The sequence below is a fragment of the Harpia harpyja genome, chromosome 10 (genome assembly GCF_026419915.1).
Source record: "Harpia harpyja isolate bHarHar1 chromosome 10, bHarHar1 primary haplotype, whole genome shotgun sequence".
Taxonomy (NCBI): domain Eukaryota; kingdom Metazoa; phylum Chordata; class Aves; order Accipitriformes; family Accipitridae; genus Harpia; species Harpia harpyja.
Window position 1 is genome coordinate 12881760 of NC_068949.1, and position 24870 is coordinate 12906629.

Below are 24870 nucleotides of genomic sequence, written 5' to 3' on the forward strand. Positions count from 1 at the left end.
GAGGAGACGATTGGGCAGAAACACATTTTCTATCTTGAAGCTGTAGCGGGGAAGAAAAAAAACCCAACACCACAGAAAATCTCTTGTGCAGGAGATTAGTCTGTATGATTAAGATCAGTTCTGGCTCTAAAACTTGTGAGCATTTTCAAAATTGCTCTCAGACCTGAACCATTGCAACTGTGGTTCTCTCTTGAGGTGGTTTCCCTCCCAAGAAATTTTTTTCCTGAACTTTGTCGTAGTAAAAGGCATGAAAGGAAGAAGAGCTGCTGGTTTTGAAGTCCATTTATTGATGGTATAACAGGATCCTTCTGGTTCTGCTGCACCAATTAACTAAATAGCCTCTAATCCCAGAGCTGCAGGAGTCTCAGTCAATGCTGAAGAGTAAACAATACTGGTTTAGCACGCCAGAACTAGTGCTTGAGAGGCCACAAGGCTGCTCCTATCACTTGAAGATGCGATTTTGTTATGTGGGTTTAAGCCTAGCCATGTTAGACTGAGCTCCAATTGATAAGCCACAGAAAACACCTTATCTTAGTATGCAAGGAGCAAATAATAGAATGGTGGAAAAGTAGCAACACTAAAATGCACTTCAGGTGAAGCTTCAGAGCTGCTTCAAAACCCTTCACATTTAGAAAGCTTTAAAAACTGAATTTAGTGTTCACAGAAGGCATGTTAGTGTTCTGCTGCAAAGGCAGCACTTTTTGTCCATTCTGACACTACTTTTGTGTGTCTGAATTTAGGTATGTTAAAGAGTTTTCGATGCTGAAACTCTGTGTTATGCAGTATCGTGCTTAACACAAGGAATGCTCATCTTACACATAACATTGGAAGTTAAAAATCAATCTGAAGCCATGGCTGTGAGCAGATACTCCTTCTCTGGTGGTCATGTTGAGTATGTAAAAGCTATACTGGTACATGTGATGTTGCTTTTGTTGCAGGGCTTTTGTGTTGGGAGTTGGCATGAGTAAATATTGTTTAATGGCTCAGCAGGCCTCCACATGTCATTTTTCAATGGTTTATTCCATTGGATAGTGTTATTGTAGGATACAGCATCACTGTGATGGACTGGCAAAGGAAGAGTGACGAGAGAAGAGTGCTGGTTCAGTCAAGGGTGAAGAGCAGGATTTGGAGCTTTGATCTCAGTGCAGGTCATTTTAGTCAAACAGTTACTACACTGCACTTGGTGTTGGGCCTCTGCTGGGGGAACTGATGGTCTCACAGTCCCTGGCTGATGACTGTCTAGAAAATAAAGCCAGTATTAAACTGTCTTTTGTTCCTAAAACTGTAGTATTAGTAGGAGATAATGGTGACTGAGAGGTCATGGTGTTCTTTTGCTGGTTGAGCTGGGCCTTTTATTTCAGATTTATTCAGGTCTGCCTGCCTTGTTCTGACAGGAGCCCCATACCAGCCTGAGTGCTACAATGGTTCATAACAGCAATCCAATTTTTCCATTTGAATATCTAATTTTCAGATGCAGAAAGAGATAGGAAGGAGGCAGGGAGGGTGGGAAGTGCTATCAAGAACAATCACTTTCATACGGAATGAACACTCAAATACAGATATCTTCAGTATATCTTCACGTTACATTATCTCTCTCTCCTTGGCTCTCGGTATATGCTCAGTTGTTATCAAGACATTTGTGTGGAAATTTCTAGCCTATTAATGTGCAATAATGAACCTTTGCAAGGTACTGCAACATGTTAGGCCCTGATTCAGCACAGCACTGAAGTGTGTATGTACACATAGGTTTGCCTGTTTCATTGGATCAAGGCTGGATACCTTTGTGATATTTGGATGTAGACCATTTTCTAGTCTTATCAACAATAATACTATAGCTTCATTGTCTGACATTTACAGCAGAAAAACAAAAACAGAGCAGCTTGAGAGTCAGCATGACTAGAAAGATGCAGTAATTCAAGCTGTTAGGATTTATGGTTATTGCCAGTGGAGGATATTAAAGTAATTCACTGACATGATATACAAGGCTTGTGATAATTTCCCTCAAAAAAATTGAAGGGCAAGAGAATAAGGGATGCTTTGTGTTGTGTGTTCCATTAGCTCAGTATTTCTGATTTTTTTTTTTTTTTTGGCGCTTATTCTTGTGGCTTTTGATAAGTCCTTCCCAGCTGCTAACTCCCATATTGCTGCTCGTTCTTTAAAACAGCTAGAAGCAGCATGGTAGCTGATTGCCAGAAGGTGATGTGTGTTAGAGCTGTTTTAAACAAAAGCCCTGATTCTCTTGGAAGTAACTTTTTTAATATTAGGATGCCTACTAAGTCTCTTGGTGCTTTGCCAGTAAATATAACTCTGAACCTAAACTGCTGTGCAGAAATGTGTGTAATTGTGGGGCTGGGTTTGTTCGTTGTGTTTTGGTTGGGTTTTTTTGGTTGGCTTTTTTTTTTAATCATTAATAGCTTTTCAAGCAAAATATTTTAGCCTCCTGGTCACATTTCTATAGAGAATGAAAGTAGCAAGCTGAAGTAGCCATGAGAATTACTACTTTTATAGTTAATTTGGTTGTGTAATTGCAGAATCTGCCAGAAAAGTTAACAGAATATCTGTTTTCCATGAGGATGTTAGGATATAAATATAAATGTTATACCTTCCTGAGCTAGAAACAGTCAAATGCAGGAATCTATACTGTAGCTGAGAAGCAAAGGATATCCTGTCCAGGTCTCAGGCATTAAAAGGGCATTTTGCTAATTAGTTTTATTTTGACCAATGCCTTCACTACAAATGTTGCTGACTAGAAACATGAAAGGTGTCCTCTGGTGGCTGATGAGGTCTAACATGCCCAGTGAGATGTGACCTGCCGTGTCAGATCTCTGTCACTCTGCTGTCAGTGACTGTGTGCTGCATTAGGCACTGCCTCATCAAACACGACATGATGTGAGATGACCGTAGGGTATGGCACACTTAAAAGAAAGCTCCCGGGCCCCTCCAGGGAGTTCAGACAGGGAACTGGTATTTTGCGACCAGGCTAGCAGGTGCCCACATTGCTACTCAGGACATGCATGATGCCTGTAGCAAAGCAGCTGCCTTTCAGTGCACGTGCCTCCAGCTGCCTTACCTGACCAGGCCAGCAGCACTGAGAGCTTCAGAGGGAGGCTCCTTCAGCTTCAGCTCTGGAACACCAAGGGCTGTAACAGGGAGAATAGTGACCATGTCACCATGGAAACATTATGATTTCTACCATGCATTTGGAGGGGAAAGAGGAAAAGTTTTCACTTAGTCTCAGATTTAAACAGCAGGCTGGTTAGGAGTGACAAAGAGCATCAATAATTACTCCTCTAGCCATTTATGAAGGTACCACATGTAAATCTTTGTATATACCATTTGTAGAAGGAAATTGATGTTGTACTGCAGTAAATATTGGGGGTTTGATGGCTCCTTCTTCAATATTAATTGTTACAGGCTAGAGAGAGGAGCCTTTACAGATCACTTCAAAGGGAAAGTTGAGATCAGCTGGTCTTGGCTCTCTGATACTCTCCAGATTTTAATGTTCTAGGGTTATTAGCAGGGGGTACCCAGCAGGTGGCCCTTGACTTTGGATTTCATCTCCCCAGTTGGTTTTATGATGTCTGATTTTTGTTGACCTTCCAGGTCATGTTAAGAGGCCTGTATTTTGAAGGGGGAGAAGGGAAATAAGTTCTTGTATGAGGAGGTTTCACAGCATTTTTTTTCTAACTGATATTTTGATAGTTTGGCCATGTTTTAATCTGAGTTTATCTTTGGACATGTAGGAGCAGAAACTGCGTTTGAAGTACATGGCGTACGCTCAGCATTCTGCTTGACGACTCAAGACTGTCCAGCTTAGGGAGCCTTGTTGGATTCAGACCCCGGACACTGCTAGGAAGCTATTAGGCCAACCATAAACTAACAGTAACTGTAAGATGAGGTCCTAGCGTTCAGTTCATGATGATTACATTTTAGCTAGTGCTCAGGCTCTTATCACCGTGTGCAACTACTCTGTGGGAAAAGTTCCTTGTAGTCATTTGCCATCTGATCCAATGTTCATATATAAGTCAATGGAAAGTTTCGTTCTGCTGATGCCAATGGAATTTGGATTCGGCGCTGTTTCTTGCAATGATTAACTCGTCCTGGTTGTCAAAGCTAGCAGTTTCTTTAGATGGCAAAGGGCATCTAAAGGCAAATTAACTGAGGAAAAAATACACACCCTAATTTAAAGTAACTGGCACAGCTACCATCTCCTAGCATGTGTTAATACAACTGAAATTAGGTAACTTTGTGTGAAGTAGTATCAGAGGCAAAGTGACATGAAGAAAATGGTGTGTCTAAACCCATGGATGCTTGAAACTTCCCTCTAGTGGAAATAGTTCACATTTGAGGTTTTCTCTTCCTTTCTTCTGAGCAACTTTGACCTCATGGTTTGAACATGTGGTGTAGTGCTAGCTCCTGAACCCTAGGCTGACCTTGGACTTGCCTCTTCAGTGCTTTTGACTAAGTTGTCTAACCTGGCCACACCTCACTGACATGGATGTACAAATGAAGGATGACAGGCTGCAGCTTTTAACTCCCTGTGTGCCTCTACTGCTTGGGCACCAGGCTTTTCTTCTCAAAGCAGGAAAGCAAAGGTACTTTTTTACCTTTAAACACTGATGAGACCAGCAGGAGCCTGGTCAATGTAAGACCAGCCCATCTTTCAGTGTTTCTACCCACAAGGTTGGCTTTTGGATCTAGTTCCAGATTGTTCAATCCCAAGTAGTGAATTTTCCTTCTGGCCATGTGGCTGCTTTGGGCTCTACCAGCAGCCAAGACACGCATCATGGCCGTGTTTCCCTATATATTATAACTGACCTTTCTGCCGCTGAAATTAATGATCTCAGCCTCACCTCTTACCCTTTTTCTGAAAGCAGAATTCCTGTAGATTAACAGCAGTGCATATTTGTAGTGTATTTTACCATGTGTTTAGTGTATTTGTGATCCTCGTATCAGATATGATTTTTACAGCCTAGCGACTGATTTTTCCATAAAAACTGGTAATGGAGCATGGGGCCAATACCGCATTGGAAGTCCCACAGAGTAGCAAAAGGACATATTATACTGGCAGTGTAGTTTCATCCTGCTTGCAAAATGGTGAAGCCCCATGTGAACACTGACTAAGATGACCCTTCCGGCATCTCAGAGCCCATCAAGTGGGCCCATGAAACCTGACCTTTAAAGGGGAAAGGAATCCCGATGACTCACCTCAAGAGAGGGGGAAGCCCATTAATCCATCTCTGTGAGCCAAGCAAAGCATCTGCTGGAAAGCCATCAAGCTGTTAGTGTGAGTGGGGGGGAGGTTTGGGGAACAGTGGCCTCTTGCCAAGGCATGGAGAAAAATAGCAAGTGTCCCGTTTAGAGGTAGCCCTCTCCTGAACTGTACTTTGCACAGTTCTAGATTGATTATGTTTGTTAAGGAAGAGATAGTGTTGTCTTGCAGGGAAGATAAGGCAGGAAAAGAAAATTACTTCAAGAAAGATAATCTAGTCATTTCTAATACGTTAAGCATTTCAAGTCCAACTTTTTCAAAACTGCTAACAGTGTTCTCATGGCCTAAGAGATTAGAAAAAGAGCAGCAAGAGCAAGCTTTGGTCCTCTTTGTTTTGTTGCATTGTATGTTAAACATTAACTGTTGATTAAAGTGTTTATTACAATTAACAGGTTTCAACATGCTGTTTGACTTATTTTAAATATGTGGGGTTTAATGTGAGCGAGTTCAGAATCAGCCTAGTGACTCCTGCTTTGCTACCAGGAGTAGTTTTTAAAAAACAGTAGTGGTTTTTAAAAATCTTGTCAGGTTTTTAAGTGGTATTCATCTTGTACTAACTGGTTTTAGAAAAATTTCCAAAATGTGTATACATTGCTATAAAAAGCTATTTAGTTGTGTTTAGAGCATTCGGTGACATTTTTAGTCTGTCCACTGGAAATGAAAAATAAGTAATAGGAACAAAAGGGATACATTAAACATTCTCATCTTGGCAGTTGCCAAGAAAAAGCAGTTTCTTCCAGTTTGCATAACACAAGGCCAGACACATGAAAAATTAGACCTTTCTGTCTTAGAGCCTTAACTCAGCAGCTGGTGTTCCAGTTTCTGTAGGACTATATTGTTCTGGCAGAGCTGGCAAATCAGTTGCATTGTTTTAGATTTACCTTCCGGGTGTTTCAGTCAGAATGGACGGGCTGCAAATTGTACTGTAGCTGAGGCAGCCCTCAGCAAGCCTGATTTTTAGAAAGTTGTTATTACTTACTTATTTACTTATTTGTTTATTATCACACTATAGTAGCACCAAGCATGCGAACCTCACTGTGCAAGGCATTATACACACATTTATTTAAAAAGGTGGGCTCTGCCCCAGAGACCTGATAGTCTGATGATTGGAGAGGAAGGCAAATCTTAAATCAACACTGCATGTGTTGAAGATTACAGAAATACAAGGCATTCAGAGAGGGTCACAGAGAACGGGACTTGAATCGACATTCATGAGCAGTATGGGTTTCTTCTAAGGTTGGAGGATTTTTCACATAGGCCAAAGAAATAAAGCTTAACAGGATTTTTGCTGTTTCATGTCTGGGTTTTTTTTGTCAGGGGATGTGTGGGATATTCACATTTACTAATTGCTTATGTTCATTCTAGATGGGATACACTCCTTTGCATGTTGGCTGCCACTACGGAAACATAAAAATTGTTAACTTCCTTCTCCAACATTCTGCAAAAGTTAATGCCAAAACGAAGGTGAGTTTTCCGCCTCTGCCTCGCTCGTTTTGCAGAGGCGGCTTGTGCGCCGTCCCCGCTGCAGCTGTTCCCTTTCCCTGTGCCTACAGAATGGGTACACGCCGCTGCACCAGGCTGCACAGCAGGGGCACACCCACATCATCAACGTCCTGCTCCAGCATGGCGCGGCACCCAACGAGCTCACTGTGGTAAGTACAGAGGGGCCACTAAGAGGGCACCGCTTTCCCCTCGGGCTCAGTTGTCCCACCCCTTGTAAAGCATTTGAGCAAGGGAAATGTGAAAAAAACGTGTGTGGTGGGAGAGGAAAAGAGCAGAGGAAGCCTATTCCCATCGCCCCCACATCCTCTATGCCATCATCTCTTCCAAAACTAGAACAGCAAACATCTGAAAATATTTTCATTTTCATCCCATTTCTGTAAAGAGTTAAAAACTTACAGTTATATATCCTACTACCCAAAATATATTTATTTCAATCACCAACATGCAAACATTTATTTGGCTTTTGTTATGCATTCTTCTACAGTTAATTAGCAGTTTCTACACTTTTCCTTGCTAACAGTCAACTTCTGTTATAAATATTTCAATTGCTAGAATGGAAACACTGCCCTCGCCATTGCTAAGCGACTTGGCTACATTTCAGTCGTTGACACATTGAAGGTGGTGACAGAAGAGACCATGACTACAATTGTAAGTACAGCTTAGTTCAGTAGTGAATGGAAGAATTTTTCCTAAGCCAGTGTATTCAGCTTTGTTCAGTTACATGTCTACTGAGATTCCAATTTAATTTCCACCTATTTCCTTTTAGCAGTATAAAGTGGATATTCAGTCAGATATGAGCAATATATTTTTAAGGTAGTAGACACTATTAGGATGCATGCAGAAAGAGTACCAACCGAGCAGAAAATGGACAGTGTAAATGACTGGTCATAGCTGCCATGTTTTTCCGCACATCTTGTTGTTTAGGGCACAAACCACATGAATACAGGCTGGTTTGTAGTTGTAAAGACATTCCTACAGACTTATGTAAATAGAAGCTGCTTCTGCCTTATGAGAGTGTTTGCCAAGGGACTGATGTATAATGGCTTGTATTTGGCCTAAGAGAACCTATTCCACTCTAAAAAGTGGTTGAAATTTACTTAAAAGCACCTCATTGTGTAGTTTCTGGCATCTTCCGAAAGATGGTGGAAGGCTGTCATCTGCAAGTAGGCACAGTGAGCTCCTGCAACCCTAAATATCCATTCACTGACACATACATGAGCTCCAGCTCATCTGTCTTGCCTCTCAGGAAGGCTTATTGCAGCATTAGCTGGGAGAGATTAAAGGGACGAGCAATGGTCAAATATTACCTGCTGTCAGAAAAAAGGTGATTCACAAAATCCAAAATACTTCTCAGAAAGATCTTTTGTTTGCTAACGTTTTGCCAAATTGCTCTATGAAGAAAACAGTTTTCTAAGGTGAGGAGCCTCCATGTACCACCATAGTGGTAAAGCCAAAATTGGGTCTTAAGAATATAAATTCAGAGCATTGACTCCAAATTTGGTTTTTCCTTTCTGCATTTTTTTTTCTGACTAAAAAGAAAAAGAGAATTATGTGCACATATGTATTTTTAGGCATATCAGAGATGGAAAAGAGTTACTGTGTGTTCCATGTTTTGTCATCACCCATTTGTGTGGTCTATCAGTGCAAGCAGGTGGTTGCAATACGGTGTGCATTTGGGATGACAGGCAGATTTTAGCTCTGCTACTGCAGGTGCCTTTTCTTCCTGTGGCTTTCCTGGCAGTGGTCAATAATTCAGTAGCTTACAGAAAATCCACCACACAAAAGACAAATTTCAGAACGATAAAATATAAAGGAATATGCCAGAAAATAATCACAATTTTTTCTTACAGCTTCTCTCTAGTTTTTTTTCAGGAACATATTTCTCTCTGGAAAGATTCCAAAACAGTTTTCCACAACCTGAAAAATTTAATGGAGAAGATTATATGGGGTAGCATAAACTTGAATGATTGCCTAGTATACAACTAGGTAGCTGCAGGAAAAGTAAAACCCCATTTTTTGCTAAGAACTCCCAATATCACAAGGTCATTCTTAGCTTGTACAACCAAGAAGCTGGGGGAGTTTGTGCTGCATGAGACGACTGATCATTTATGTTCTGTAGATGAAGAAGAGTAGAGAGGTGGTGGGTCAGGCTGTGAATTGTGCTAGAATGAATGTTAGATGCTGAAAGGTCTATACTACCCCAAATACCTACTCTCAAGAGAAGCCCAGAAATAATTTCCATTAAAATCAGAATATGCTGCTTATCAGTCACAAGTGTGTAATTTTCAGACTTTGGAAATCTAGACATGAAATCTGATTTACAACTGAGAGTCTTAAAAACTCAGTCAGACCACTGAGACATTTTTTGAGGTTTGTGGCTAAACAACTCCCAAAAGTAAATTTAATGAAACCAGGGGTGAACATAGCTGATTTTACTATAATTTATATTCAAACACCAATAAAAAAAATCCAGTAGTGCCTGAAAAAAAAAGTCCTGTGATTTTGCTAGTTTAACAGCAATGTGTTAAAAAGCTTTGCAAGTAATTCCCACAAAATTAAATAAGTGTGAGGCTTTTTTATAAGTTTTGTGATGTTTGAGCATGCAGGAGCTCCTCTGCCTGTATCAAGTGATGGCAATAGACCAAGAAACATAAACTGCCAAATGAGTATTCATGAGGCCAGAGAAAAACTGAAATATTTTGAAATAAATGAAAATAGGAAAGCTATTTTGTCCTCCTGAACTTGTTAATTTCTTATTTGTATATAAAGGTTGAGAAGTAATAGTGGTTAAAAATAATATAATATAAAAAACCCATAAAGATGGGAGTGGGTTTTGGTGTGGGGTTTGTTTTTTGGTTGTGTTTGTTTTAATTCCACTGCACTCCTTGAATGGTAACTCTGCAGGGTCTCCTGTGTGACCTAAAACTTTACCAGTGCTTGTTGTGCTGTACCTCAGCTGGAGACTAAAATGTGCATGTGTGTGTCATTCGTGGGATACACAGGTATTCTAGGAACTGATTTCAGGCATTCATAACATTTTTTTTTCTGCTTCTAACTTTTTTTTGTATTGGTCTTTGGGTCTGAATCAATATAAACATCAGGATGAAAATCAACCACTTCTGAGTGTCTTTCATGCGCAAATTCCTTAAAGGGTATCATTTAGCCTGTATGTGATTACAATTTGTCGTGGTTTAACCCCAGCCAGCAACTAGGCACCACGCAGCCGCTTGCTCACTTCGCCCCCCACCCAGTGGGATGGGGGAGAGAATCGGGGAAAACAAAAAACTAAAACTCGCGGGTTGAGATAAGAACAGTTTAATACAACAGAAAGGAAGAAACTAATAATGATAATAATAACAATAATAAAATGACAATAATAATAAAAGGATTGGAATATACAAAACAAGTGATGCACAATGCAATTGCTCACCACCCGCTGACCGATGCCCAGTGAGTTCCCAAGCAGCGATCCCCCCAGGCCAACTCCCCCCAGCTTATATACTGGGCATGATGTCACATGATATGGAATATCCCTTTGGCCAGTTTGGGTCAGCTGCCCTGGCTGTGTCCCCTCCCAGCTTCTTGTGCCCCCCCAGCCTTCTTGCTGGCTGGGCATGAGAAGCTGAAAACTCCTTGACTTAGTCTAAACACTACTTAGCAACAACTGAAAACATCAGTGTGTTATCAACATTCTTCTCACACTAAATCCAAACCATAACACTATACCAGCTACTAGAAAGAAAATTAACTCTATCCCAGACGAAACCAGGACACAATTGTTCTCATTTGTGGGAAAAACACACAGTTCATGCTGAGGCACCTCTGAAAAAATTCACATAGACTAAGCCTGCTCTCAAATTGCAGCATTTTTGGAATGGCAAAGGAGAAACAACTTCCCTCAGAAAGTTTAGTTTAAATAGAGATGACATATTCCTGCTCAAAATTTAGATGACTATTTAAAAAGTTCTCATTAAACCCCTTAATGTGATACTGTCTTCAGTGTATTTGTTTCTTCTTTTGATATCACCATCTTCTAGGCTTTCAGCTCATGCTTTTGCTGCTGTGAAAATGTGAATATAGTTTAAAACACACACATATAATATTGCCTATTTCTCTAGTCTTTTTTAACGTATAGTTCAATGCATCTATAAGAAGGAAAGTGAGTAAGAAGCTAAAAAATTAAATTTTGTTTTTCTAACTGCAGATAAAAATATGTCCTACCTTGCATTTAATTTTTAAAGTAACTATAATTTTAAGAAAAATGATGTCTGCACTCTGAAATGATTTTTTTTTCGACAGACTGTTACAGAAAAGCACAAAATGAATGTACCCGAAACCATGAATGAAGTTCTTGATATGTCTGATGATGAAGGTATTAAAAAATAAAAAAATCCTCTTGCTTATTTTTCAGTCTTTTCTTGTTGTAAGAAATGTTTGTTTAAAAAAACAACAACCAAACAGTATTAGTTGGATATGGTCTTTGCACATTTGTTATTGTTTTACATTGTTTTGTTGACACATTGATAGTCTATGCTTTTATTTAATTATTTTGTTTATTTAAATCATGCAGTTCGTAAAGCCAATGCCCCTGAAATACTCAGTGATGCTGAATATTTGTCAGATGTTGAAGAAGGTATTTGTGCATTTTTGTATTGCAGTGATATTTAACTTAAGCCTCTTCCTTTTATTTCATCTGTCTGAAAATTAATCCTTTCAGATAATTTTCTTATTATCCTACTAACAATAATTTTTGCTTTACAATTAAGAACGCTTTCAAAAATTCTTTGAGCTATTGCTGATAATCCTTTAACTTTTTCTGAATTTCTTATTCCCAGTTTTTTAATCAAATTCCCCCCACTTTCCTGGAATAGTCCTTTTGCTGCTACCTCTGTAAAAGGGAGAAGTGTTTTATTGTTGTAACTGAAAAATTAAATACTGGACAAAAGGTTCAAATACCAAAACACTTTGGAAGAAACTGCCAATAGTGAGAGTGAACAGCAGAAGGAATGAGTTTTTTGTTGTTGTTTTAAATTCTGATGTGAATTCAGCTCTGAAATGGTTGGTTTACATTGATAGAGGACTCTTAGCCTGGAAGAAGTATTTTCAGGGTTGGGTTTTTTTTTTTTAAACAATATTTCAGTCATGCCATTCAGTAAAAACACATCAGATTTTGTCCTCAATAAAGAGGGTGCTGCACTGGACTGAATATATTGGTGTTTGCTAGTATTAAGGAAGTACCTTGTAGCTGAGATTTCATCTGTATCAACCTGCGGAGTGACGTGAAATCTGTGAGTGGCAATAAAGGCCTCTGTTTTCAGTGCCTCTAAATAAGTGTCCTGAGCTATGGGCACTAGCAACCTGCCCATCCCAGCTCACTCCTCGGTGCTGGGCAGGTTGACATGGCTTCAGTCGTCCCCAAGTATTTAAAACTCCCTTGGCAACTCCTTCCCTCCCCTCTACCAACATCCCCTGTTAGGTCAGACTTCCCCTGGTTTGGGTGTGCGGGAGTCTGTGCGAATTTCACCAGGAACTGCAGGTTTCCAGAGGTCACGGCGGGATTAGGTTCCCAGGTGACAATCAGAAACAGGAAGGTCTTGAGTTGATGAAGAGGATGACAGTGTCCCGAAGGCGTTTTTGTGAGTGCCGATTCACTTACATTAGAGCTGCAGTTTTTTCTTCTCTAGTAGGCGAACAAGTGACTGGGTTCAATTTTCTTGTGCTTCTTTAGTTAATCTCTCTTTCTTCATCCCTAGTGATATATTTACTTGTAATTTTTATAGCATTTAAGCAGTAACGTGTAAAAGATATTTAGCTAAGTTCATTGTGTGCAGCTCTTGTTTAATTCATGCATTGAAGCTTTTGGTGTTTTCAGTTTGTCATCGTGTTCCCATTCCTGCAGTTCCAAATGGATAGTGTTCTCACCTTACACCTGTGTTTTCCAAGTAACTCTCTTAGGCTATCGTACTGCTCAAAATACTGTATTGTTTTAACTGACGGGAACAATGATGCGTAATAGTGTTAGTTAATAGAGCAGTAACTGTTGCTGTATCCCACTGCACAGCATGCGGTGAGGTACAGATAAGAAACACTCCTATATGGAATCTGAATATTAGACCCAAAGATGTAAAACGTGTCTTTTAATGTACGGGATCATTTTTTAGCCAAATCTGTGGAAGGCTGTTATAGTCACTAACTCTCAGTTTAACAAAAACCAAACCAAACCAAAAATTAAGAATGCAGGTAATGCAATCGGTTCTTTGCCTAGAGATTGTATTCTGCACCCATGTTGTTACCAGGGGAGCTAAGAGACTGGTTTATATATAACAGGGTCATTTTCAAACCTAACACTGGAAGAGAGCTCTCAAATCAAATAATAGGGTTTTTATTAATCTATGCTGAAGCATTCCAGTGTGCAAGGCATGCGATGAATTACAGGCTTTGAGTTAATAGCCACTGGCCTGTCTCTCTTTCCTGGCTTGTACATCTATAAAGACATACCGACGCCCATCCCCACATATCCTCAATGTTGATAGGGTATTTATATACAATGCATCCACTTACACCAGTAGAAATAAATATGTTCAAGATGGTAATGCATGCTGACAAATCTCATAGCCAGGGAGCTGACTTCCAAGTGAGAGAAGGGCACAACTTTACCACCCAAATCCAAGCTCTCCCTCACTTGGCTAATGTTCATATTATCAGCCAAAACTCTTCAGCAAGAGAAACTTGTTTAATGATTTCTCAATATGCCACAATCCTCAAGGTTTCTCTCATAAGAGAAATTGAAGGCTTGGAAAGTAGAGTCTCAGAGCTCAGACACAAATGTCAGGAAACTGTTGCCTTGTGTTTATGTCTTGCTGTGCTTGCTAAATAAGTATTTACATGGAAATTGTGTAATTTCTCTTCCCTGCCGAGGACAGTTTGGTTTGGAGTCAGACTGGTTGAGAGGAGAGATCTTTTCTTCCTTTTCCTAGATCACTCTGGCAAATCTGCCCAAATGAGGTTAAGTGCTGGGAAACTGCTACACCGCAAAAAAGAAATGGTGTTTTTTGAAAGATGTGAACATGATTTTGTGGGAAAAAACCTGAAGGCTCATCTTTGTATGTAGCAGAAATTTTGTAGAAGAATATAGAGCAATTCCGATGCACACTGAACACGTGCTCTGCTTTTATTTTTAAAGAGATTGCAAATCTTATAAATGTGAAACCTGAGACTGCAAGAACGGGACCTTTCCTCTTACAGTCTCCAGATGTGAGCTCCCACCCCTCGCCCTGTGCAGCTGGGAGCCCCAGCAGTGCACCCTGTGGCCACGGGGCTGGTGGGGATCCGGGAATCAGCCATGCTAAAGCACAACCTGAGCTGTCTGCGGGAGGCCTGGAGGGAACCCCCTCCTCTGCAGTCGCATGCTCAGCCTCAGAGCATCCCTCCAGCCAGGTGCAAGAGCTTTAGTGTGGTAGAGGAATCTGGAGTTCTGCTGAGACTGCCACAACCCAGCAATGAGCTCTGTCACAACAGCCCCCCCAAAAGCTGCCGCTGCTGTCCCCGAGGCAAAGGGATAGCAAGCAATGGAAGCTGATACAAAGGATGGTGAGACTATGTGAGCAATGAAGGGAAAAAAAATCCAAACCAATCAACGGTTTGGGTGTTGAGAACTTAGACAGTCATTGTCAAGAAACACTTATTGTTGAGCTTTTAATTTTTTTGATTTGGTCTTCAATAGATAACAAACTTTTGGGTGTAAATAAGGACACTGTTTTAAACCCATTTAATGGAGATTCCTCTCTCAGTAGGAGTAAGTATCATGCTAATCAATCCCTGGCAGATTAGACAGATGTTTGTGAATGCACGCTGCCTTATCCTTGAGTAGGTGCTGAGATACAGCAGTTTAAGTGCATTTAAGACAGGTCAGGGCATCCCCGTGCATGAAAGTCTGTTATTGATCATTTTAGGAAGGGTTGATTTATTATATTTTTATGTTCAGAGTTTTCTGAGTTTCTTTGTCTCCATAAAATTTTACAGATTCATAAAAGTTTCAGCGGTTTGGTATTGGATTTTCTCCATACTTATGTGAAACCAAAACGTTGGCTACAACTAGAAGCATCCTGTTCTTCCCTGTGGCTGTACCTCTTCTGCCAACAGGCAGCTCAGGACAGGCTGTGACAAGGGAGTGGCAAAAGCTTCAGAGATCTTTAGCAAAGCCAATGACAAATGCCCATTTGGATCCCAGGCCATGATTGAATTTTGTTTGGGACTTTTCCCAAGCCACACAATGCCTTCTCTCCTGCTGCTAGAGAGCCTGTATTTCTCACTGGCTTCTAAAAAGAGCACCTACCGTGCACTCTTGCAATTCCCAGTTATAGGAGACATGCTGAGGGACCAGAAAAAGGGGAAAACACGGGTGATGAGAGGTGTGGAAAAGCTTCTCGGGAAGAAAAGAGTGAAGAGAGTAGGACCCCAGAAAAAAAAAGCTGAATGAGGGCTAGGCTAGAACGTATAAAGTAGTGGGTGGCAAAGTGAGCAGTAATGCTTGCTGCCTCTCCAGAAGTCCAAGAGCAGGGGGCATCAGTGAAACCAGCAAGAGGCAGATTCAGCTTAAAAGGGCTGCTCTTCCTCCAACAGGTAGTTGAATTGTGTGACTCCTTACACACATCCATGGTGTGTGGGGATGCAGAAAGTTTATACGAGTTCAAAGTGTAACGGGAAGAATCTAAAAGGGGAAAAAAACCTCTGTTCATGACTATGCAAACCTCTTGCAGGTTTAGAAAATACATGCTTAAATCACTGCCAGCTAGAAAAATGTCCCAGAGGACTTCCACTGTTTCATGTTGCTATTCTTCTGTGAGGTGTGGCTGCTGTCAGAGACAGGGTATACTAGAACTGATGGGCCTTTGCTTTGACCTACTGCTGCTATTCTTTCCTGGATTTCGAACTGTTTCCTGTACTTGTGGTAGCTATGTTTGCCCACTCTTAACAGTGACATTCATCTTTCTTCAACTTGTAACATATTATGAAGGGAAGGATGGCAATGGCAGCAAAGCAATGCAGCATTCTCCTCCTTTGGTGGTTTCTCATCGATGCCTCACTTTTTGGGGCATTCCTCTGTAGTTTGTGTTCGGAGATTAATTTCGTCTTCACTTTCCCGTGGGACCTCTCTCTGCAGGAATAGAGAATGCTGTGAGCAAACAGTGGGCTCGTTACCTGAAACGCAGAAGATTAGGCTGTGGCACCTAATTAAACAGAGTGGGATTGCTGAAACGTGCGCCACCCATTTTGCTCCAGCCTCCCACGATCACAAACAATGTCTGGAATTCTTTGAAATTACCACTCCTAGATGCAGCTTTTCCTTTGATGAGCGCATTTCATCAGAGTAATCCTGCTCTGGCTGGATTAGCTGCAGAGCAGGATAACATCTAATGTATTTTGCAGCTCAACTGGAATAGTTTATCATTCTCCACCTTGCCTTTGACAAATGATGCTCCTCAAGAAAACGCCTCGTCTGTTCCTTACAGCGGCGCAGCGCTTGCCTTCAGGCGTTGTAAGGGCAGAAGTTTCCAAATTTACCGGCCCAGTTAGCAGTTGCTTAAAGTTGCCCGTATCTCTCACCGGCTCTGGGCCACCTCGTCACCTCCCAAGCTGCAGTCCGTTTTTCTCAGGCTCCTCATTCTTCTCTCTGGACTCAAGCACCCCACGCTGGAGGGCGGAGAGGGAGCGGGGGCAGCACCCAGCCCCCGCCACCGGCACCCACAGGGCGGCTGGGGCTCACCTCTCGCCTGAGCGGCCGGGGATGGCAGCGGGGACGAGCGGGGGCGCGGGAGGAGGCCCCCGGCCCCGGCGAGGGCGGGCGGAGCGCAGCGCCCTTCCCCGCAGCCCGGCAGCCCCGCGCTCCCTGCTCAGCCCCGGGATCAAGTTACAGAAAAACTACACCCTCGCAGCACCCCTATTTACATACAAATAACTGGAGTGCCTGCATTTATGTCACCATTCAAGAGGCTTGCCAAGGGAGGCTGTAATCCAATCAGCAGAAGCTTTAAAGGGATGTCTGCGGAGTGATTAAAAGGGGATTTTTTTTTTTTTTTAAACCGTAGTCATTATGTTTCATTTTGTTTCATATTTGCAAAGAACTTTGATCTGAGTTGAGAGGACAAAGATGCACATGTCCTAAAATACATACGAAGAGATCAAGATGTTAAGAAGATCTCAGTTGTTGTGTGGAAAGCGAATATGACCCACAGGGATTAGTTTGCTTGTGCTGGGTTGGAGATTAACTCTAAATCACTGCTTAAGGACTAATAGGACTAATAGGAATTCTTGGAAACACCAGGGAAAAAATTCTTATAGACCAGACTGGTGAAAATGGCTTTCCAAAACAGTAAGACTTTTTAAAATTTAACTTAATATATAATGTTTCTGTTTCTGGTTTTTTGAATGCTTTCTGGTATATTATGAACATTTTAGCTTTTAAACTGTTGCTTAAAATACTGGTTGTTGCTGGGCTGGAGGAGAAAGTTGGTCTGTTTGCCGTTTGCAAAGCAGTAGCTGAAGGGGTATTTTTAGAATTGATTGTTAGTTGAAAACCAGAGCTCGCCTGTGGTTTCCTGAGTTAAGTGAATGGAAACTAGTCTAAACTCCTTGAATGAAAGTGGGAAACGTGTAGCTGGGCTGGCGGAGTCAGTTACCTTCGAGAACACCCTGTTAAACTTCTCTGTTGTGCAACTTTTACACACCTAAAATGCCTTCGCAACAAAGGAGGAGAGCGTGAATGTCGGCGAGTAAGGAGCTTACAGGGAGCTCGCTCTGCTCTGTGTTGTTGAGGGAACAGGCAAAAAACCAAACCCTGCAACCGCAAAAGGCATATTTTGGACTTGCTCTGTCAATGCAGGAATGTAGGTTTGCATGATGTAATGGTATGCAAATGCTCCCAGCGAGAGCGAGCTGCTCCGTTAACCCTTTGCAGCGCCTGCCCTCCTCTCCGAAGCTTTAACTTTCCTTCCTTTCGTTTTTTTCTAAAACTCCCTAACCACCTACTTCCCCGTCGATGTCCGCCTATCCCCTACGTCTGCCGTTTTCCCCGGGGGTAACCGTATGGCTGGGGAGGGGTTAGGCCGGTGGACACACCGAGTGGCAGCGCTCGCTCGCTGGGCGCAAGCCTTTGTTCTGCTGCCGCGGGGCTGCGCCGGAGCCCTGCCCTCCACCCCCAGCTGGCTGTGGGGTGAAGAGGCTTCCTGAAGTACTTACCCTCAGAAAATCAACCTGGGAGTGTGAAGCTTTTTGTTTGGTTGGGTTTTTTAATGAGAAAAAAGAAATCCCCTCTTGCATTCAAACTTGCAAAAGTTACTGAGAAATACCTAGGGTGGAAGGAAGGCGGGCCTCTTCTCTTACTCAGCGTCCATTCAAGCTTGCTGCACTTTTCAGTACTGGTGGGCAAACAGGCTGTCTCTCACAGCCAAGTGTGTGTTTGTTTGTTAGTTTTGTTTTGTTTCTTCATACCGAATAACCTAACTTTAGTTTGTCAGGCGGGCATTTTGGTAAGGAAAGCAAAAGTGAATGCAGTGGTGCGAAATACAGAAGAACCCTTTAGCTTGCTTAAACGATTGGGCAAAAGTCATCTCTCATATAACTTTATTGGATTTACGTCAAGGTGGAGTTTGGCTGTTTATGTTTGCCCCCGATAAAATTATTTTCTCAGGCGGATGATGGACGTACTACATGGAAAGAGCCTTAGGGAAAGTGGGGGTGACGGGATTGATTCCTTGTTGGCGAGCAGAGAAGGGCGTTATGACTTACTAAGCGCATAAACTTTTACAATACACGTAGCTTCTGATTTCAGCCTGGCTTTTGTACTGGCAGGTGAGGATGCAATGACAGGTGATACGGACAAATACCTCGGACCCCAAGATCTGAAGGAGTTGGGAGATGATTCTTTGCCTGCTGAAGGATACATGGGCTTTAGCCTGGGCGCCCGCTCTGCCAGGTATTGTATTTGCTGTTTTCTCACGTTTGCGTGTCACTACAGTTACCAGTTTTTGCAAACCAAGTGCGCTCTTTCACACAAAGCTGGAGTCTATTTCGAAACAAAGTAGAGGGGGTGTACTTCCGTGTTACGATAATACTGCGCCTTTAAAGCATATGTTCACTGCAGTTTTATTTCATATTCTTTATTCATGTTGGCTTCTTACAGCAATGATACAGAAAACTAACTATTCACTTTTTCTGGTATCTGCTCATGCTCTGAACATCTCCAAGGCACCTCTTTGCTAGCAGTTTGCAACTGGTCTAGAAACTGATCTAGAACAGCCAGCAAAACCACTGTTTCTCTTCACTGCTGGTGGTCAGATTGATACATTAGGGTGTTCCTTAATGGACTAATTTAGCCAAAGAATGTAAATGCCAGAAAAACTGAATGACAATCATTTTGCTATTTTGGTGCTTCTGTTTCTTTAAAGGTGCTAGTGAGTAATCCAACCGAGATAGCCAATATTAAAGAAAAATGCTCCCCAAAATAAAAAAGCAGGTGTGCCCTCAATTTGGGTTTCATTTGACAGGGAACGGATTATGTGTTACAGGAAACAGGCCAAAGTTTCTGTGAACCTGATAGAATATTGTAAACTTAATATAATATCTGACTAATGTTGATTTCAACTCAGGTGTTTCTAGATCAACGTTTTAGATTTCATTTTGCTAAAGCCTGCAATGTGCCTTGCTCAAAACAATTAAAGCTGTATGAGCAGAGTCTACTTCCATAGCTGTGGATTTGCAGTGTATTTACTGACAGTTGAATCGTACTGAAGCTAATAATTAAACCTCATAAGCTGGAGCCCTGAGGACTTCTTCCTATGCTGTAGTTTAAAGATCTGTTTTAAAAAGTGAGTTCGTTGTCTAACAGCAAATGGCAACTCCCATAAGGTAAAGCTTAGATGTCTACCCTTCAGTCTTACTTGTTTCGGTGGCATTAGAAATGCAAGCATGCAGTGCAGATTTGCTCTTTAGTAGTGCCCAGCAGTGTTTTGCTTCACTTACAATTTTTAGGTAAGTTAATAAGTATTTATGTGATAATACATTCACGAGGAATGCCAAAACACGTTTAAATAGTCCATTAGCTAGAAAATCAGCAAAACAGATCTGAAGGGAGAACCTTATGCCTTTGTAAACTTAGTTAACAAAGCTGACATGCTGCTTTTAAACAGAAGTTGACGTGAGCAAGGTCATTGTAGAGCACGATCAGATGTGGTCAGTCCTGAAGTACCACTGTGATGGTGGAGAGGGAGTGCGCTTTGTGTACAGAGCTGGGCACTGATTTATAGGACACCTTTTACTCATTACAGTAGTCTTCCTGCACATGTCTAAATTCTCACTGTGCAGGTGGGAGAGGAGAATTTCACAGTCAGGGTCTGTTAGGTAGATCTGAGGGTTCAACCTCATGTTACCTTTTCTTTGAGAGAAATCTAATATTCCCATGCTTCTGATTTCAGCAGTGCCATTACTATTTGTTGCTGCGTGACTCATTTTTTACATTGCACATGTTATGCTCAGAGGAGACACATACAGTGTTTTTCCTGTGAAGTATTTTATTTAGCAAAAAGTATTTTGTGGATGTATCTTATTACTGATTCTGAGTGTAACATTAAGAAATAAACACATGAAATATATAAGCCATCCAGCCATAACATCTTGCTTCTCCTGTCTGATTCTTTGCTTTCTATTTCTCCTGTTTCTTTTCCACTGTAAATTGCTTTAGTCCAAAAGTCAGGTAAGAAGGCATGGCATCGTGTTACATCTTTCTGCTGCTGCCATTGCTCATCTTCATTTTATTCAGCATTGGAAAGTGACATGCTTTTATTTTGGGGTCGGGGGTTGGGCTCAGCCTTAGAGAATATCCCTCTGTTATAACAAATATCACTTGATTTCTTTATGCCCTTTATCATGTAAAAGTCTGCTTAACGTATGCCTACGGTGTGTAATTAAGATCCCAGTTCTACTTCCAGCACAAGGAGGAACGTGTGCTAAGGGACTAGAAAAGTTCGATTAGCAACTACAAAATGCATGAAACAAGTTGTAGAGTTTTGAGTCTAAAAAGTGTCACTAATTCAGAAGTGTAATATGTTGTTGGATGTTGCTTTTTATTAATTCACGTTTTTTACTACTTTATTTTCTGTCACGTAGCAAGCATGTCTAGGCCTGCAGCATGTTTTTAGCACATACCATAATGTATCTTCCAGGGTTAAGTGTAACACACTTCTACATTGATTTAATTGCAATACATTCAGAGAGATCATAGTTATTTCTAAATAGTCTAACATGCACAAAATAATCCCCAAAGCATTGGAATCTGTATTTAATCATCAATAAACAAATTTCTTCTCTTTCTTCTTTCATTTCAAAATTATTATCCTTTTTTCTAACTAAATGAATAACTACAGTGTATAATAAAGTCAAAAGTGGTTCAGCCACAAAGAGAATGGCAACACATAAGACTTGCTCTTAGTTAAACCTGCTTCAGCAGTCTGAGCCGTATGGGCAGGCGCTGTAACCTCTCCACAGCTCCCCCGGGACCTGCTCTCGTGGGTCTCCTTTCAGGATTAGGGCATGAAGACATTTATCAAAGTTCATCTAAATACTTGAATACACTTTTCTAGATTTATTCTAAAGCCACAGCATTACTGCCAAAGCAGTAAACATCTGTTGTGATTTTACTTGTGTATATTGTAGGGAAGGGGATATTTACCGTAGTCAAATACTTACTATTCCATTTTTTTCCCTTGTATTTATTTCACAGGTTATGTATGTTTTGCCATCTTATGCTATCCCTGGAAGTTGCATGTATTAATTTTTTTATTTTTATTTTTTGTTCATCTCATTGTCATCTGCACTTTCTATGATAAATGGTAAATACAACAGCCTCCGCTCCTTCAGTTCGGATAGGTCCTACACGCTGAACAGAAGTTCTTATGCCCGAGACAGCATGATGATTGAAGAACTGCTGGTACCAGCAAAGGATCAGGTATGTGCTGTGTCTCTGCCACCAGGTATTTGTGCTTCATATTTATAGAGGATGACAGGCTGCAGCCCTCAGCCGTGCTTGCAGAGACTATTGCTACTCTCTTAACTATGGAAAAGGGAGAAGAAAGGAACTGAGAAAAAGAAATTGTGGGTTTACCACATTATGGTTTTGATCCTGCAAGAGACAGGGTGATGGGGTCCCAAACCAAAGGAGTCTTTAAGGGACCAGTTAGGTTTCTGAGTATGGGGTTGTCCATTGAAGTCAATGGGAGTATCTGTGAGCTTAATGTTATGTGTATCCTTAGAGTGCTTTGAGGGAGCAATGTGTTTCACACTAAGCAACCTTTGTCTGTACTGTATAGCCCAGGGAATACGTTCGCCTCATGGAGGGGACTCCAACTGCTGTCCTTGTTTTTCCACCCTTGGGAAGAATTTGGCCTTGTAAAGATTAAGCTATTATGCACTAGCCAGTTTATGTATCTTCCAAACATTTGTGCAATGACTAATACAACAAAAGCAGAATCTTTTGACCTGATTATAGCGTGGGAAAGTGTTTCCAAAAGCTAATGCTGGAGATGACGAGGTACTGTATGCTTTGTTTCTAAGTTCCTCAGCATTTTGCTTGGTAGACTTGCTTCAGATTTTCAAATCTAACTGAATTACTCAAGAGTTTCTTGATACACAGAAGCCAGAGATCTGCTAGGAAGTTGAATAAAAATTCACATAGAAATCTTTACTTGGGAATTAAAGGACTGTGGAGTGGAACTGTTGTTTATGTCCTGGAAGAGCATAAGGTGGATTGTAATGAAACGGAGGTTTTCTGCTGCCATTTTCACAGAGGTACCTCTCAGCAGCAGCAATTATTCCTGCATGGGGGGTTATTGATCTCAGAGGATGCTTTCATGGGGGAAAGGGTCCACAGAGCAGGACTCATGCATTTTAAACTTTGATTGTATTAGTCTGTAAATTCTAGCATAGTATAAATTTTCCAGTTTTGTTACAGCTTTTGCACACAGTTTTGGTAGCTTTATGCCAATGGCAGAAATTGGATTCTGCCTTTAGCAACTGAATGTTTATTATTAGGTTGTTACTTTCAAAGGAAATGCTGTAAACATCCAATAACCTTGATTTGCAACGGCCAGCTAGGGAGAATTTCTGAACATTGCATAGCATTAATTTTGTTGCTTTTGTTTGTTTTGAAGTTAGAAAATAAAATCTGCAACTACTGGCACTGGGAACAAGAAATGATATTTTGGGGCTGAGAACCTGAAGTTACTCCGACACTTCCTACTCCTAAGCCTTCATTAAGCCTTCTTGATATGATGGAAATTTCAGAGGAGAGGAAGGCTCTTCAGTCTGAGAACACATTACATTGTTTTATGATTCTGGCCATTTTTGTGATGACCATCAAAGTAGATGGCATTGATTTAGCAGCTAGGGTGCATTTGACCACATAACAAGACTTAAAACCAGCACTATGCTGAATAACTCCTAAAGAACATTGTCCAAAGTGTGCACCATTAACCTGTTTTGTATTACAAAATTCCACTAGAAATATAAGAATTACTTATCTGTACATGGAGGTGTTGCAGTGACACCACATCATGTACAGGAGCTCTACTTTAGGCCAAACTTCATATCCTCTACGAGTGGTCATGGACCTCTCTGCTTTCTAGAGGATCTCTTGCAGTGCTGGTTCCTGAGCTGAGAAGGCAACAACTATGAAAACCTTCTAGTGCTGGTGCTGAGCACTAGTGTAGGCTGTTTTCATTGCATTTTTAGTCTTCATATTTTTGTGATTCCAGTTTTTGTCCAGCAATGATTGTGCAATTGTTGCAGTTCAGTGCTGGTCCAAATTTGTCATGTAAAATGAAGCCAGGCTGGAGGCCTTGCTGACAGTCTAGTTGTAAATGTTATTCTAATCTTAATCTTCTAGACAAACTTCAAGTTTCTCAAGTTCAGGAGGGGATCAGGAATGGTGAAGGTGGTAGTGGAAAAAAATGTCAGTCCTGTCTTGAGAGGTTAGTAAAACCATGATCCCCTGAAAAAGAAATGACAGTGAAGCAACAAACTTCATGAAAAAGGGAGCCCAGCTAAAGCTTTCTGCTACGGCTTCTGCAAACCTCAAGGTCCTGATAAAAAATATATCCATCCTCTGGAATTCCCGCGTTCTTCAGCCCAGCCCAGCCCTATGGTGGTAAGCTTTACAGCTCTTCGGCGGAAGCAGGAGGAGTGTACTGGGGAGATGGAGAATACCCCTGCCTCTCTTCTTCCCATCCCTCCCCCTGTACATTACTGGGCTTCTAGATAATCTCTGCTATGGCAGTAGAAAGCAGGGGAAAAAACCACCTTATGTTCCAACAATGGAATTCAGAGGAACAAAGATCATTGTGGGTCAAAACGAATATCCTAAAAGTCCACCCGGAAACTGATGGGAGTTAAGGCTGTTTTGGGGTATCACGCTCCTTTGAAGGAGTGAGCCATTGCCTATCTGCATATGCCATTGCTCTTCTTTTGTAAAGCTCAGACCTGTCTGGAGGTCATGACAACAGCAAATTCTCATAGTAAAGGGAATTAATTTTATCACAAATATAAGTATATAAAAGAGTAAGGGGCATTTGTCAACCTCTTGATCAGGTTAAAATAGAAGATCCCATGGCCACCTCTCCCCAAGATCACTGGGAGACTTGGGACTCTAAAAAGAGTCAAATGAGGAAGATTTGAAACCAATCTTTACTGAACCTGACTGTCAGCATGACACATTAGGTATTAGAGAAGAGTTTCTAATAATTCCCTGATAAGTCTTGATATTCTCCATTGTTTGCATTCGGTGGTTTATTGCTGGCCCTGTTGAACAGGGAAGTCTGAGTCCAGGCCATACTGTACCTCATAACGTGCCTGGAGCTAAGTTAAAATTGCTGTGTCCTGGTGCGTTACCATGGATGCAGCAACTCAGACCAAATCTGAATGACTTTCTCCATGGAATAATTTTCATCAGCCTCTGAATTTAATGAGCCAAAGTTAGGGTGAATCAGGCTGTCTGTTACATAGCAGCTTGCTGAATCTCTTCTGTATGGATAAATTCATCTGGGAGG

At 41.3% G+C, this 24870-nt stretch overlaps 1 protein-coding gene across 25 annotated transcripts in view; it reads left to right on the top strand.

Moving 5' to 3' along the window:
- Positions 1-24870, top strand: part of ANK3 (ankyrin 3) — a 388642-nt gene that overhangs the window by 295380 nt on the left and 68392 nt on the right. For 19 of the 25 annotated variants that reach the window (XM_052800053.1, XM_052800057.1, XM_052800054.1 and 16 more), the window contains 7 exons: positions 6638-6736; positions 6826-6924; positions 7328-7423; positions 11075-11147; positions 11346-11408; positions 18626-18749; positions 21674-21776. In XM_052800053.1, the coding sequence (XP_052656013.1) occupies positions 6638-6736; positions 6826-6924; positions 7328-7423; positions 11075-11147; positions 11346-11408; positions 18626-18749; positions 21674-21776 (657 nt within the window). Of the gene's footprint in view, positions 1-6637; positions 6737-6825; positions 6925-7327; positions 7424-11074; positions 11148-11345; positions 11409-16772; positions 17148-18625; positions 18750-21673; positions 21777-24870 lie in introns of those variants that run through there. The other 6 variants (XM_052800061.1, XM_052800055.1, XM_052800059.1 and 3 more) reach the window with 2 other exon arrangements.